Raw genomic sequence first — 16028 nt, 5'->3', positions numbered from 1 at the left:
GTGAAGAAGAAATTACAACGGATCTGTTGTAGGTTGTATATCTTCATTTCACTAGATAATATAAAAGGAATGACGACTGTTTCTCCGTAGCCCAAATTGAATGAACCATTACTCTGTTAATTAATTTCTAATAAATCTCATAATAAACACACTCTTACGCTAATGCCCTCCTTACACTATTCAATATCCCATTTGAAATCTTATGATAAAACACTCCTTATCTCATAAAAACAATTAAGTATAATTAAAATCTTATAATAAAACACTATTTATCTTATAAAAACAATTAAGTATATATTAGTAAACATTTCTTTTTACCAAAGCACAAAAATTAGAAATGCCATTACCTTGTCATATTTATCCTATACAAGGCACTGCCTTATTACTGCACATTAACATTTTAAAAAATAAAGCTTATATATATATATGCACATAAACAACTCCAAAACATTTACTTGACTTTGACGTTATTCGCCATGTTGCTCCGATGAACTTTCGAAGTATTACGAGAGGAAAGAGAATTGGGAAATTAAACTCCATGAAATCTGAGCCAAGCCAATCCAATCTAATCCAATCCCAATATCTTACCTTTATCCAAAACGTTATTATTCTCGTTGCAACTCTGTTTCCGTCTCGTGGCCAAACCGCCATGGAGCTGATGTCGCACAACTCTTCTTTGGCCCTCTGCAACAGTAGCTATTCACATTTATCATCTCTACCTCGAAATTCCCTCTCTCCCTTCTTCCAGTGCAATCTGGAGAGACATATAAACATTAATGAAAGAAAGAGAGTAGTGGCATTCCCCAGAGCTGCCACGGCCACTGAGAACAGCTACAGACGATGGGTAACATTTGGCCAGAAGGGACTGACAGCATTGGCACTCACAGCTGCTCTGCATTTGTGTCCTCCACAAGTAGTAGCCAATGCTAATGCCAGCGAATTCGACATTCTGAATGGAGGTCCCCCAACGGAAACATTTGTAGAAGACGATGCGGGCGTCGTTAATCGTGTAACCAAGTCCGACATTAAACGCCTCCTCTCAGACCTGGAGAGTCGCAAAGGTTATCACATCAACTGTGTCACGCTGCGCAAACTCACTGTAAGGATTGAAATTATTGTTCACACTACTCATTTGGACTGATTGAAATATGAGGCGAAAATCGAATCTCTTCATGATCACTGTTTGCTTATTGTTATCAAATCATGTAGAGCAAAGCCGATGCGTTCGAATTTGCGGACCAAGTGCTGGAGCGATGGTATCCTAGTGTGGAAGAAGGAAATAACAAAGGGGTGGTTCTGCTGGTGACTACTCAAAAAGAGGGAGCCGTAACAGGCGGACCGGCCTTTATCAAGGCTGTTGGAGACAACATTCTCGAGGGAGTCGTATCAGAAAACCTGCCTGGTAAATTAAAGATTCAAAATAATAGCATTCCCCTACCCTGGTTCTTCAAGAATTGGAATCAGGCACGACAAAGTAGTTTAGCACTGTCTTCTTTGCACTGAAATTCAGAGATTCATTTTCTTTGTAGAATAAAATAAATAATTATATTTTCTTCCTCAGCAGAGCTCGGATCTAAGGGACAGCTTAAATTTTAAATATATGATTTGTAGAAGATTTATGAAGCTTAGCTGCCATTTACCTTGAGGCCGTCTCTTCTTCCTCTATGATACTGCCAATACTCATCTTTCAAGTTAATTAAACATCCTTGACATAATAATTTACTTCTTTAAAGGGCAAATTCAACAAGTTATGTAATCGGTTGTGTTATCACACCAAGAAACTTTCCTAGGTTGTATCTTAGAGATGCTTGGGAACATTACAAACTCAACAAAAATGTTGGAAAAATGATGGATGAATGAAAGAAATGCTGCATATTCAAGCCAGATAACCGCTTCTACTATGCTTAACCCCAGACATAGGTGAACACCCCTAGACTACAAGGCTTTAGACCACCAATTACTCATAGTTTAAGGAAAATGCGATGATGGAGAAGACTGACCACACCAGCAGATGCACAGGACCCTGTGATGGCCGGCTGCAACCAGTTAAAAGGTCTGTAAATCTATTTCCTAATGTACAGACAGGATGACAGCTCTCTGGCATTAAAACAACAGAAACCTGCATACAAATTCAATGATACAAGCTAGATTCTAACACAGAGGTGGGATGATAGGCCCTCTAATGCTAAACATCTACAACACATGAATAAATGCATAACAGGCACAACTTGGAACAAAGAAGAAGAAGTGGACAGTGAGTAATTAATAACAAAAGAAGCTTGCATTAGCTGAAAATGCAGACCAGACGCTGCGGGTATCATAGTAGTTACAGTGTCCAGAAGTTGAAGCTTACAACAAAATAACATTCATCAACCCTCAACAGATCTTCTTTTTGGGTTTATATAGAGTTTCTTTACAAAATTGCTCTGCTACGCTATACAAGGAAGGATAATAATGGGCCAACAACCACATTTACAATTTAGATATGGGGCTCTGCTATGGTCTGATTGCTTTTATGGACAAAATCGACCTTTCTAGATATTTCGCTGTACAACGGTCCTTCTCTGAGCAGGTGGATATAATATGGAACATGCTCCATCACTGATAAATGCTTGAACTGCTCGAGGATGGTCCTTTTTGTCCTTCGGCCATTCTGTGTTGAATGCAGTAGTTGAAGCTTAACTGCGCATAGCCGGATTCTGGCCTCCTTCTTCCTTCGGGAACATGATACAAGTCGGGAGCATGGAGACTTCATGGCGGACGAGGAGCAAAACAAGACAGATAACAACCGTTGGATCCAGCAGATGAACGGCGGGGATCGTTGGCGGGAGGAATCGGGAAGAAACGGGCGGAGTGAATATGAGCCATCGGATCGCAGAGATCAACGGCGGAGATTGAATCGGAGGGGTTATCGGGAGGTAACGAGGATGAGCAAATGATGGCCGTTGGATCGCGACGGGCATGATGCAACGGCTGACGGGAGCGGAAGGAGCATGACGATTAATGAGCGGGGGGTCGTACAGGAAGGGCGGTAAGTGGTTTCCCCGCACCGCCTATCGGAGGAGGCGGTATCCGTATAACGGGCAGCGATCTAATAGAAATATAACACGTGGCCGGCGAAAATCGCCGCCCCCGCGGGTTAACGGGTGCGCGGGTCGCGCGATCAGGGGAAGCGTCCACCGTTGATCGTGCGATGGATGGTCAGATGACAAGGAAAGTGCACGAGTGTTAACGTGCGGGCGGAGAACGTGGAGACCGTTAGATCAGAGTGATCAACGACTGAGATTTCAAAAGCGACAGAGGGTTAAAATGGCGCGGGTTCATGTTTTAAATGCCCGAGCTAAATAAACATGGGTTGACGCGGTTTTTACAGTGTTAAAACAAAAAAAGCCCGGGAGCCAGAAAAAAGGCTTAAGCGGGGTTTAAAGGAGAATGAGGAAGATTAAGAGGAAGGAGGAAATGGAGGTGGCGGGAGTTATAAGAGCATAATGAAAATGAAGGAGGAAGGATCCAATAGACTGCTGCGAGCTCCTTTGCAACCAAAATCAGCACTGCCCAACCTGTTTTATCCATCAAATATCAAAGAATATAGCAGAGTTAACACTGGCTCCTTCTGGGGATGAGATCCTCCGTGTGAGGTTTCAAGAACCTGCAGACCAATGCCTTCATGCAAAACCAGCTTTAAAAACTATGCCTAGTATCCATTGGGCATGGAGTCAAACCAAGTCTATGCTAAAAGAACACATTTACAACATTAAGACTGAAAACTTAAAATTTCAAAAACTGCCCATCTGCTGGGCTAACAAAATTGTTTCTCCTGCTCTTGGCCCCTTCATCATAGAGCTGCAAAACAGGATTAATTTAATCCTTTACCTCAAAAAGTTTAGAACATTTGAGCTTAATAGGTGAATATGGATCAAATTTCATCTCCCTTCTGTGTATTTTCCTCCTTGGACGTTCTTCATGGGAGCCTTTGTACACCTACTGAATAATCATCGCTGCTGTGTACTTATCTTTATCATCTGTGGCCTGCACAATTAATATGAATGGTGCACCAATATGTTCATGTGTAGGGGACACAAAAACATTATTTGCTCCTGAATTTTTCTTTGAATAATCCTCATCCAAGGAAGAGTCCCAAAATTGTACATTTTCTTCCTCTGTCATCTGATAAGCTGCCTTTTCAATATGAGTGGAGGCCACCTGAGCAGGTTTCAAAATATCAAGACTGAGATGATCAGCTTCAGCCTTGAGCATTGAATTATGTTCTACCTCAGTGTTTAAGTGGCAACTTTTCTTTCTATCTTTGTGAGGGCTTGTTGGCCTGCCATGACTAGGGCGTATGAAAGGATATTGGTGGACTGAGGGGTATGAATCAATGAAGAGAATGATAGAAACAGAGGAAAACGATGGACAGCATGGATGCTTCTTTCAACTGAGATCCGAAAGGGAAATGAAGAACAAGGCGCTGTATGAATCTCTGAAGGTATTTCTACACTAGCAGAGATACATAAAAATTCCAAGGCTTACCTGATTCTGATGCTCCTTACTACGATACTTTCTTTTGCTTAATGATTTTCTCAGGATCAGGCACTGGTTCAGCTGGTGATTTCTGAAGATATCTCCGAGCATACCTCACCAGCTGCGCCAGAACTGCAATGTGGAGTCGCCAAAGGATGGTCTTCCTCCAATAGAATCGCCAGATAGATGATTACAACTAGAAACTGTGTTCAAACATTGTCTATCATCAAAGCTTGAAGCTGTGTTGTTCTCCCAGGGAAGCTGAACTTCAATTTCTTCTCCCCGGCAACGGCGCCAATTAATGTTTTCACACCAAGAAACTCTCATAGGTTGTATCTCAGAGATGCTCGGGAACATTACAGACTCAACAAAAATGTTGGAAAAATGGTGGATGAATGAAAGAAATGCTGTATATTCAAGCCAGATAACCACTTCTACTATGCTTAACCCCAGACATGGGTGAACACCCCCAGATTACAAGGCTTTATACCACCAATTACTCACAGTTTAAGGAAAATGTGATGATGGAGAAGACTGACCACACCAGCAGATGCACACGACCCTATGATGGCCGGCTGCAACCAGTTAAAAGGTCTATAAATCTATTTACTAATGCACAGACAGGATGACAACTCTCTGGCATTAAAACAATAGAAACCTGCATATAAATTCAATGATACAAGCTAGATTCTAACACAGAGGTGGGATGACAGGCCCTCTAATGCTAAACATCTACAACACATGAAAAAATGCATAACAGGCACAGCCTGGAACAAAGAAGAAGAAGTGGACAGTGAGCAATTAACAACAAAAGAAGCTTGCATTAGCTGAAATGTAGACCAGACGCTGCAGGTATTACAGTAGTTACAGTCTCTAGAAGTTGAAGCTTACAACAAAATAACATTCATCAACCCTCAACAGATCTTCTTTTTGGGTTTATATAGAGTTTCTTTACAAAATTGCTCTGCTGCGCTATACAAGGAAGGATAATAATGGGCCAACAACCACATTTACAATTTAGATATGGGGCTCTGCTATGGTCTGACTACTTTTATGGACAAAATCGGCCTTTCTAGATATTCTGCTGTACATCGGTCCTTCTCTGAGCAGGTGGAATATAATATGGAACATGCTCCATCAATGATAAATGCTTGAACTGCTCGAGGATGGTCCTTTTTGTCCTTCGGCCATTCTGTGTTGAATGCAGTAGTTGAAGCTTAACTGCGCATAGCCAGATTCTGGCCTCCTTCTTCCTTCGGGAACATGATACAAGTCAGGAGGATGGAGACTTCATGGCGGACAAGGAGAAAGACAAGACAGATAACAACCGTTGGATCCAGCAGATGAACGACGAGGATTGTTGGCAGGAGGAATCGGGAAGAAACGGGCGGAGTGAATATGAGCCGTCGGATCGCAGAGATCAACGGCAAAGATTGAATCGGAGGGGTTATCGGGAGGTAACGAGGATGAGCGAACGATGGTCGTTGGATCGCGGTGGGCATGATCCAATGGCTGACGGGAGCGGAAGGAACATGACGATTAACGAGTGGGGGGTTGTACGGGAAGGGCGGTAAGCGGTTTCCCCGCACCGCCTATCGGAGGAGGCGGTATCCGTATAACGGGCAGCGATATAATAGAAATATAACACGTGGTCGACGAAAACCGCCGCCCCTGCGGGTTAATGGGTGCGCAGGTCGCACGATCGGGGGAAGCATCCACCGTTGATTGTGCGATGGACGGTCAGATGACAGGGAAAGTGCACGAGTGTTAACGTGCGGGCGGAGAACGTGGAGACCATTAGATCGGGGTGATCAACGGCTGAGATTTCAAATGCGACAGAGGGTTAAAATGGCGCAGGTTCATGTTTTAAACGCCCGAGCTAAATAAACATGGGTTTACGCGGTTTTTACAGTGTTAAAACAAAAAACGCCCGGGAGCCGGAAAAAGGGCTTAAGCGGGGTTTAAAGGAAAATGAGGAAGATTAAGAGGAAGGAGGAAATGGAGGTGGCGGTAATTATAAGGGCATAATGAAAATGAAGGAGGAAGGATCCAATAGACTGCTGCGAGCTCCTTTGCAACCAAAATCATCACTGCCCAACCTGTTTTATCCATCAAATATCAAAGAACATAGCAGAGCTAACACTGGCTCCTTCTGGGGATGAGATCCTCCCTGTGAGGTCTCAAGAACCTGCAGACCAATGCCTTCATGCAAAACCAGCTTTAAAAACTATGCCTAGTATCCATTGGGCGTGGAGTCAAACCAAGTCTATGCTAAAAGAACACAATTACAACATTAAGACTGAAAACTTAAAATTTCAAAATTGCCCATCTGCTGGGCCAGCAAAATTGTTTCTCCTGCTCTCGGCCCCTTCATCATAGAGCTGCAAAACAGGATTAATTTGATCCTTTACCTCAAAAAGTTTAGGACATTTGAGCTTAATAGGTAAATATGGATTAAATTTCATCTCCCTTCTGTGTATTTTCCTCCTTGGATGTTCTTCATGGGAGCCTTTGTACACCTGTTGTATAATCATTGCTACCGTGTACTTATCTTTATCATCTGTGGCCTGCACAATTAATATGAATGGTGCACCAATATGTTCATGTGTAGGGGACACAGAAACATTATCTGCTCCTATATTTTTCTTTGAACAATCCTCATCCAAAAAGGAGCCCCAAAACTGTACATTTTCTTCCTCTGTCATCTGATAAGCTGCCTTTTCAATCTGAGTGGAGGCCACCTGAGCAGGTTTCAAAATATCAAGACTGAGATGATCAGCTTCAGCCTTGAGCATTGAATTATGTTCTGCCTCAGTGTTTAAGTGGCAACTTTTCTTTCTATCTTTGTGAGGGCTTGCTGGCCTGCCATGACTAGGGCGTATGAAAGGATACGGGTGGGCTGAGGGGTATGAATCAATGAAGAGAATGACATAAATAGAGGAAAACAATGGACAATATGGATGCTTCTTTCAACTGAGGTCCGAAAGGGAAATGAATAACAAGGAGCTGTATGAATCTCTGAAGGTATTTCTACACTAGCAGAGATACATAAAAATTCCAAGGCTTACCTGATTCTGATGCTCCTTACTACGATACTTTCTTCTGCTTAACGATTTTCTCAGGATCAGGCACTGGTTCAGCTGGTGATTTCTGAAGATATCTCCGAGCATACCTCACCAGCTGCGCCAGAACTGCAATGTGGAGTTGCCAAAGGATGGTCTTCCTCCAATGGAGTCGCCAAATAGATGATTACAACCAGAAACTGTGTTCAAACCTTGTCTATCATCAAAGCTTGAAGCTGTGTCGTTCTCCCAGGGAAGCTGAACTTCAATTTCTTCTCCCCGGCAACGGCGCCAATTAATGTTATCACCTCAAGAAACTCTCCTAGGTTGTATCTCAGAGATGCTCGGGAACATTACAAACTCAACAAAAATGTTGGAAAAATGGTGGATGAATGAAATAAATGCTGCATATTCAAGCCAGATAACCACTTCTACTATGCTTAACCCCAGACATGGGTGAACACCCCCAGACTACAAGGCTTTAGACCACCAATTACTCACAGTTTAAGGAAAATGTGATGATGGAGAAGACTGACCACACCAGCAGATGCACAGGACCCTGTGATGGCCGGCTGCAACTAGTTAAAAGGTCTGTAAATCTATTTCCTAATGCACAGACAGGATGACAACTCTCTGGCATTAAAACAACAGAAACCTGCATACAAATTCAATGATACAAGCTAGATTCTAACACAGAGGTGGGATGACAGCCCCTCTAATGCTAAACATCTATAGCACATGAATAAATGCATAACAGGCACAGCCTGGAACAAAGAAGAAGAAGTGGACAGTGAGCAATTAACAACAAAAGAAGCTTGCATTAGCTGAAAATGCAGACCAGACGCTGTAGGTATCACAATAGTTACAGTCTCCAGAAGTTGAAGCTTACAACAAAATAACATTCATCAACCCTCAACAGATCTTCTTTTTGGGTTTATATAGAGTTTCTTTACAAAATTGCTCTGCTGCGCTATACAAGGAAGGATAATAATGGGCCAACAACCACATTTACAATTTAGATATGGGGCTCTGCTATGCTCTAACTGTTTTTATGGAAAAAATTGGCCTTTCTGGGTATTTTGCTGTACAACGGTCCTTCTCTGAGCAGGTGGAATATAATATGGAACATGCTCCATCATTGATAAATGCTTGAACTACTCGAGGATGGTCCTTTTTGTCGTTCGACCATTCTGTGTTGAATGCAGTAGTTGAAGCTTAACTGCGCATAGCCGGATTCTGGCCTCCTTCTTCCTTCGGGAACATGATACAAGTCGGGAGCATGGAGACTTCAGGGCGGACGAGGAACAAGACAAGACAGACAACAACCATTGGATCCAACAGATGAACGGTGGGGATTGCTGGCGGGAGGAATTGGGAAGAAACGGGCGGAGTGAATATGAGCCGTCGGATCGCAGAGATCAACGGCGGAGATTGAATCGGAGGGGTTATCGGGAGGTAACGAGGATGAGCGAACGATGGCCGTTGGATCGCGGCGGGCATGATCCAACGGCTAACGGGAGCGGAAGGAGCGCGGCGATTAACAAGCGGGGGGTCGTACGGGAAGGGCGGTAAGCGGTTTCCCCGCACCGCCTATCGGAGGAGGCGGTATCCGTATAACAGGCAATGATCTAATAGAAATATAACACATGGCTGGCAAAAACCGCCGCCCCCGCAGGTTAACAGGTGCGCAGGTCGCGCGATCGGGGGAAGCGTCCACCGTTGATCGTGCGATGGACGGTCAGATGACAAGGAAAGTGCATGAGTGTTAACGTGCGGGCGGAGAACGTGGAGATCATTAGATCTGGGTGATCAACGGCTGAGATTTCAAAAGCAACAGAGGGTTTGGCGTGGGTTCATGTTTTAAACGCCTGAGCCTAAATAAACATGGGTTTATGCGGTTTTTACAGTGTTAAAACAAAAAACGCCTGGGAGCCGGAAAAAGGGCTTAAGTGGGGTTTAAAGGAGAATGAGGAAGATTAAGAGGAAGGAGGAAATGGAGGTGGCGGGAGTTATAAGGGCATAATGAAAATGAAGGAGGAAGGATCCAATAGACAGCCCCGGGCTCCTTTGCAACCAAAATCAGCACTGCGCAACCTGTTTTATCCATCAAATATCAAAGAACATAGCAGAGCTAACAGGTTGAAATATTAATGCTTTGTTGAGTGTTTCTCCCTTACTTGCAGCATCGCATGCACCTAATCCTCAGTGTCTATTTTCTTGCAAAGCAAGTATAGGCACTCTTCTTGATTTATATTTTTCCGTCTCTCTTTTTCATTGCTAGGTGATGAGTTTAAATTGACAAATTATGTTGTTTTTATACATGGAGATTTTCTCTCGCAAATATTGTGGTGCTGCGTAAGTGATCATTGGGTTGATCTTACATTGACAAAATCTCATTTTGATTCTCTAGAACCTTTCTTTTAACCAAGTCTTGGATCGCTAATTGTGCATTACACAATTCTTTCATTCCAATTTTCCATCTTCTAATCCATTTCATCCTGTCATTTTACCCACCTTTATATTGTGTTGCAATGATAGTCATTGCTTGGTGACATGTTCATATGCTTATTATGATTAAATAAGTCATATATTGACGTAATGTTTCTCATTCCAGTGGCGCGTACATGTTTTTACTAACATTATAGGGTAACGGGTTTGTATCTTTACACAGTCTTTCTATAAAAATCATTTCTGAACTCCGTCAACTTTCTTCCCAGATTCTTTTGATAGATCTGGACCCCAAGGATCACCGTATAAGACAACTGTTTTGCACCACTGTTATGAAGAGGAGCCTCATTAATTTACAATTCCACAATTGAACTAATTTGCATTTATTTTGCATAGAATAAAGAGCTTTGCCACCTCCTATTACATGTTTCTTCACACAAGAATTCTAGTTATAACTAGAGTTAAATTTGACGCCCCAATACTTGTAAGAAGGATCTACCTTGACAGTATTATCATTGGATGTGATGAAAATATCCTTATTTCAAGTACTAGTTACCCTTCCCTTTGTTCTGTTTACATTAACTTTCATTTCAAAGTAGTGACAAAATTTGCTGAATGTAGCCAGATGTCTTTGGAGGTGATATTTGTCTTTTGCTAACAAGATGACATCATTGGCATAAAGCAACAATAGAGAAGCATAAATTGCGATACATCTCCTCCTCCATCCTTCTTAATCCAGTCTTCTAATTCATCTATAAATAAATCAAATAATGTTGGTGAAGGGGCATCCTTGTTTCGCACGAACATTACTATTGATTTTGACTTTCTTGCATCCATTCTTATCATTTATAGGCACTGCTATTTCTGCAAGAACCTGTTTCATATAGGCGGAAATAGTCTCTCTCCAATCAACTAAATTTCCTGATTTGTCCTTTCCTTCCCAAAGTTTTATTTGAAGAGCTGCATCAAAAACTTTTGCAAAATCCATGAAGCATAACATTGCCTTTCCCTTGTGCTTTCTCAGCAACAACTCTAATGGTTGCCATTGGTCAAGAGTTGAGTGCTCAGGGAGAAATCCTGCTTGAGAAGAAGCCCTATCCTTGTTTTCTTCTGTGCACGTATCTTTCTGTTTAGAATAGCGCCTTCTTCTGTGCACCTATCTTTACCTTTAGAATAGTGCCGAATAGCTTGGCAAAGAGGCTAATTAACAGGATGATTTTGTAATTTTGCACATTGTTTTAATCACCCCCTTGGTGAATAGGTATGGTCTTGTTAACATACCATTCTGGATGGGACCTGTGTCAAATCGCTTGAAGTAGGTTACTAGAAAAAGCAAAACACAATATATCTTCATGAAACATTAGTTTGAATTATCTTAGCAAAATTGGTCACAAGAGTACGCAAATATTTAGCACCATGCACTAAGCCAATCATTGGTTCATTGCCTTTTCATCTTGTCTATTGGATGAGAATAAAGTAATATTCAATGGACAGGCTGAAAAAGCAGTAAGCCAATGTCCATAGTGGAAGTAAATCAGCTAAATTATATCTTAATCTAATGAGTGGTAAAGTCAACCCTTAGTCGAACTCTGGCTGTAATAACAGGGAGTATTATTTCAAGTGACTAGTTTAGTCCAGTGAACCCTTCACAATCATAACTATCTCTTTACTTCAGATTCAGTCTCAACATTCAAGCAGCTATGATATGTTGGTTTCAATACATTTACTCAATTAAAGGAGGGAGGAAGGGAAATATTTGAGCAGTTGCCAACTGTAATTTTCATGTATGATGTAAGACACAAATCGTGACACACTGTAGAAAACAAAAGCCCTGCAATACCTTCTAGTTCTAGTTACAGAATATTATAGAGCACAACAAAGATCAATTCTCACGGTTAGATACCAAGATCAGAATATAAAGATGCCCTGCAAGGGTTGTAAAAGAAGCTACGAGACATCATTACAAGTGATGCTATTTTTTGGCATTTCAAATACGAGAGAGATTTATATACTTCATAAACTTATAACAAGTTCTGTAAATGTACAAAAATTTAGAGGGTTCTCCTACCTTTTATTATTTTGAGAGACATGACATATTAAAAGAAACCGTTTTCAATGAAGCTCTGGCTTACCATATTTGATTCTGCCTGGTGCATGGTATGCCAAACAAGGAAAAATCTTGGAAGCTATATAATGTGAATATGTGCTGAGATGTATAATTGCAATTTGTAATAGAAACTCCATATCGTGATGGTGAAACCCGTTGCGGGCAAATTTGGACGGTTTGGAGAGAAGGAATCAACAGAAGAGACGTAGGACAGAGTAAAATAGAATGTTAAATGTACTTGAAAACTGCAAGTTTTTTAGAAGATGTGCTGGGTCAACTTGGCTAAGAAGTCTGGCTCATTTGATGTAGCGTTTAAATATAATTGACAATGTACAAATAATCCAGCCTTAGTAGAGTGTGAGTATTGTCAAAAATCAGACCATAGTAAGCAGGTTCTGCAGTCAGGAATTTAACTTAAAAGCCTAGATAACTAAAAACTGAAAACACCAATCAAAATAACGGCTATAGAGTATGACCTACAAAGTTACAAACACATACTGCTGATAATATGAAAAACAAACACACTGATTTGAACTCTCAAAATAGCGTTTATATTCTACTAACTGTAAAGAATAAAATCATAAAGGAAAAGCTCAAATCTCTAACTTGTTAATTAGCTCAATGGTGAGCCATTTATCTTTTTTACAGAATAAGAGACGAGAGTAGATATGATGTATGTGGACTCATGCATGAGGTACACTGTACCCCCAATTCACAGAGTCAAACTTGAACTCTAAACAGTACAGCTAGTGTGCCCTCCTGCATGGATAACAGTGCCATAGTTGATGTGCTCCACAACTGGAGGATGGTTGTGGCATGTATGAATGCACACTTCTCCTTGGGACCTGCACCCTCACTTTTCCTCGGATTTGCACCATCACTCAGATCCTAGTACAAGGGCTCTAACTACCTAGCGATCTATGCCCTTTCCTAGAATAGATCATGCAGTGTTCTCAACTGAACAGATCTAACAGATGAACTGAAGTGGCACTTTCTAATTCTGGAACAATAGCGAACTGTAGGTGATAAAAATGGAAAAATACTAAGGTTGGTGCATGTGTGCTGAAGGCGTGTATGCGCCCTCTACTCACTACCTAACTGTGCCTCCTCTCTGTTGTGCATATGAACCTAGGCAGGTTGCTGTACAATCCTGCTGCTATACAGACCTATTACTGCATGTTCTCTAGTGCAGTGGAAACAACAGAGTTAAATAGGCAAAACTTTAACATGTCCTCTTAGTGGGGAAAGCAAGGCGGCTTGGAAGCGGGAGCGGGAGCGACAATTTTCAGAAGCTTCCGGGTTGGGAGTGTTTTCGGGAGCGTTTTTAATATAATATATATTTTTATATATTTTGATGCATATATATCAACAAAATCATGTAGGATGATGAATTATTATAAAAATCATAAAAACATGAATTAAACCATATAACATCAATCATCTAGTAGTTATAATCTTCATCAACCACAGGTCCACAACATCTCAATTCCCATCAACCTTAAAGTTTCAAAGTTTCAAAAAGAAGACAAAAGTTGACCAGCAAGTTTGACCTCTCTCTCATCGAAGGAGAAAGAAGTCAAAAGTTGACCAACGAGTTTGACTTTGTGAGTCTGGTCAAGACGGTCTTCTTCTTCTTCACACATGTGAGCAGATCTACTATGGAACAGGGCAAATTGATGACTTGAAGTGATTCCCAAATGAGTGAGTCGAATTGCCAAATTTATATTCGACTCACTCATTTGGGAATCACTTCAACTCATCAATTCATCCTGTTCCACAGTAGATATGCTCACACGTAAGAAGAAGAAGAAAACCATCTTGACCATCGAGTTGATTTTTCTGTGTTCTGCGTTGACCTGGCGTATATTCTCTGTTGTCTTACCGAATCCTTGACTGTTTTGAAGGCTGAATATTCCCAGCATCTTTGACTCTGCATTAACCGAGGGTTGAGCAGAGGTCAAACCCTGTAGTTTGACCAAATTTCTTTTGTGGTGTTGCAGACCAAATTTCGGCCCTTTAACCAGACTATGAACTGTGTGCAGATTGCTGATTTTCTCTCTCCTTTGACTCTATTTGACTTGCAATTTAATGTGGTCAATGGTTGACCTTTTTCACTGGAATATTCTGATGTACAAATTGGTTGAATTGGACATTCTCTCATAAGGAAAGGTTGTTGGGTTTTTCCCCTTGGAGTGGGGTTTTCCCAGGGTAATTGTCGGTGTCTCTTGTTTCATTGTGATCTCTACTGCTCTATTGATCTTAATGGTTGAAATTTTCCAAGTGTAATTACTTGATGATTTGAATGCTATAAGAAGTTAAAATGTATCATTGGAAGTAGTTATCAGATAGAAAATTGTTCTAGTCTACCTGTCTACTACAAAATCAACAATCTTGAACTTATCTGAGAAGTCATGAGATGAAAGGAAGACTGCACTAGTAGCAGACACACTAAGAATACTTATCAATGGCTTGCCTCTTACATTTGTCCAACCATCAGATACAATGGATATCCCATATTCATTTCAAGCAATTGTGAATTTACCCAAAGCATTTTTTATTTTGTCATTTTCCCAATCAAGTCCCACAATTCTAGCTTTGTCATACCCAGGGCTCTTGTATCCTTTAGGGACATCATTGATGGCAGTAACCATTTCATGCCATTTCATGTCTGAAAATATTGGTGTTTATATTTGTGTGTGTGTGTATTATTTTCTTAGTCCCTGTAATGTTTATTTTACGTGAAGTTGCAGTTGTGTTTTATTCAGTATTTGCTGCAAGTTAATTGCAGTTGACAAATAGTTGAAAAATAATCTAAAAAGATAGGAGAATAATAACCATTAATTGCAACAATAATCAAAATTTCACATGGTATCAGAGCTAATCTGAGGGGCAGAAGGTGGAACTCGCAGATCTAAGGGTTTGCAGAAACCAGTGCAGGCACATGAAGAGAAGCACACAAGGGTTAAAACCCAATTCAATTCATACTCAGTTCGAGTTCTTCAGTTTATTTCTCCAGTTATTTGAGTTCACAGATTTTCCAGAGATGGCCACAATAGGATTGAGAGATCAGGACAGGTTGGATGGAGGCTTTAACTTTGGAGTCTGGAAGGCCAGAATGGTGTTCCTATTGGACGAGTATGGCATGAAGGAGTTTGCTACAACAATTATTGTTTTACCTATAGATCCCATCTAGCTTCATGAGTACAGGAGGGACAATGCCAAATCCAAGAGGATGATTCTTGATGGAGTCAGAGATCACACCGTTCCACATATCACAAAGAAAGGGACAACAAAGGAAATGTGGGATGCCATCATCAAACTGTACCAGGATCCTTCAGAAAATAGGAAATTGATCCTCAAGGAGAAGCTAAGGACCATCAAGCAGAATAAGGGAGAAGACATGACTTCCTATCTCACCAAAGTTTAGTTTGTCAGAGATGAACTAGCTGCAGTTGGAGAGAAACCCAATGATGATGAGCTAGTGTGTATAGCACTCAATAGGTTCTCCAAGGAATGGCGAATGTTCGTTCAGGTAATTTTAGGATCTGACAAGCTTTCAGATTGGGATTGGCTATGTAGTGACTTCACTCAGGAGGTGCTTAGGCTCAACTTAGGCAATGTTACCGATAGCAGCGACAAGGTATCGAAGGTTGAGAAGGAGCAGGAGAACGTTGCCTTAGCAAGGAAAGGAAAAGCGAAAAAGAGGCCCAGCAAAGGACATCGCTCAAAGGAGAGAAGAACAAGAAAAAGGACCTATCCAAGGTCAAGTGCTATGGCTGTCATGAGTTTGGCCACTATGTCAGTGATTATCCACCGAGGAAGAAGAAGGGCAAGAAGCAATTTGCAACTTTAGCAGATGTAGATGAACTCTCTAGCAGGATGGAGCAGGA

The 16028-nt window shown here is 41.2% G+C and overlaps 1 protein-coding gene across 1 annotated transcript in view; it reads left to right on the top strand.

Moving 5' to 3' along the window:
- The first annotated feature begins 578 nt into the window (after positions 1-578).
- Positions 579-16028, top strand: part of LOC149168873 (UPF0603 protein At1g54780, chloroplastic-like) — a 96472-nt gene continuing 81022 nt past the window's right edge. Inside the window, exons 1-2 of the mRNA XM_089428462.1 lie at positions 579-1099; positions 1210-1402. Of these exons, the coding sequence (XP_089284588.1) occupies positions 650-1099; positions 1210-1402 (643 nt within the window). The 5' untranslated portion in view covers positions 579-649. The remainder of the gene's footprint in view (positions 1100-1209; positions 1403-16028) is intronic.

The sequence above is a fragment of the Pinus tabuliformis genome, chromosome 4_2 (assembly GCF_031772625.1).
Source record: "Pinus tabuliformis cultivar Carrire ecotype Pingquan chromosome 4_2, CPIR1, whole genome shotgun sequence".
NCBI lineage: Eukaryota > Viridiplantae > Streptophyta > Pinopsida > Pinales > Pinaceae > Pinus > Pinus tabuliformis.
This window is presented reverse-complemented; position numbering and strand designations above follow the sequence as displayed.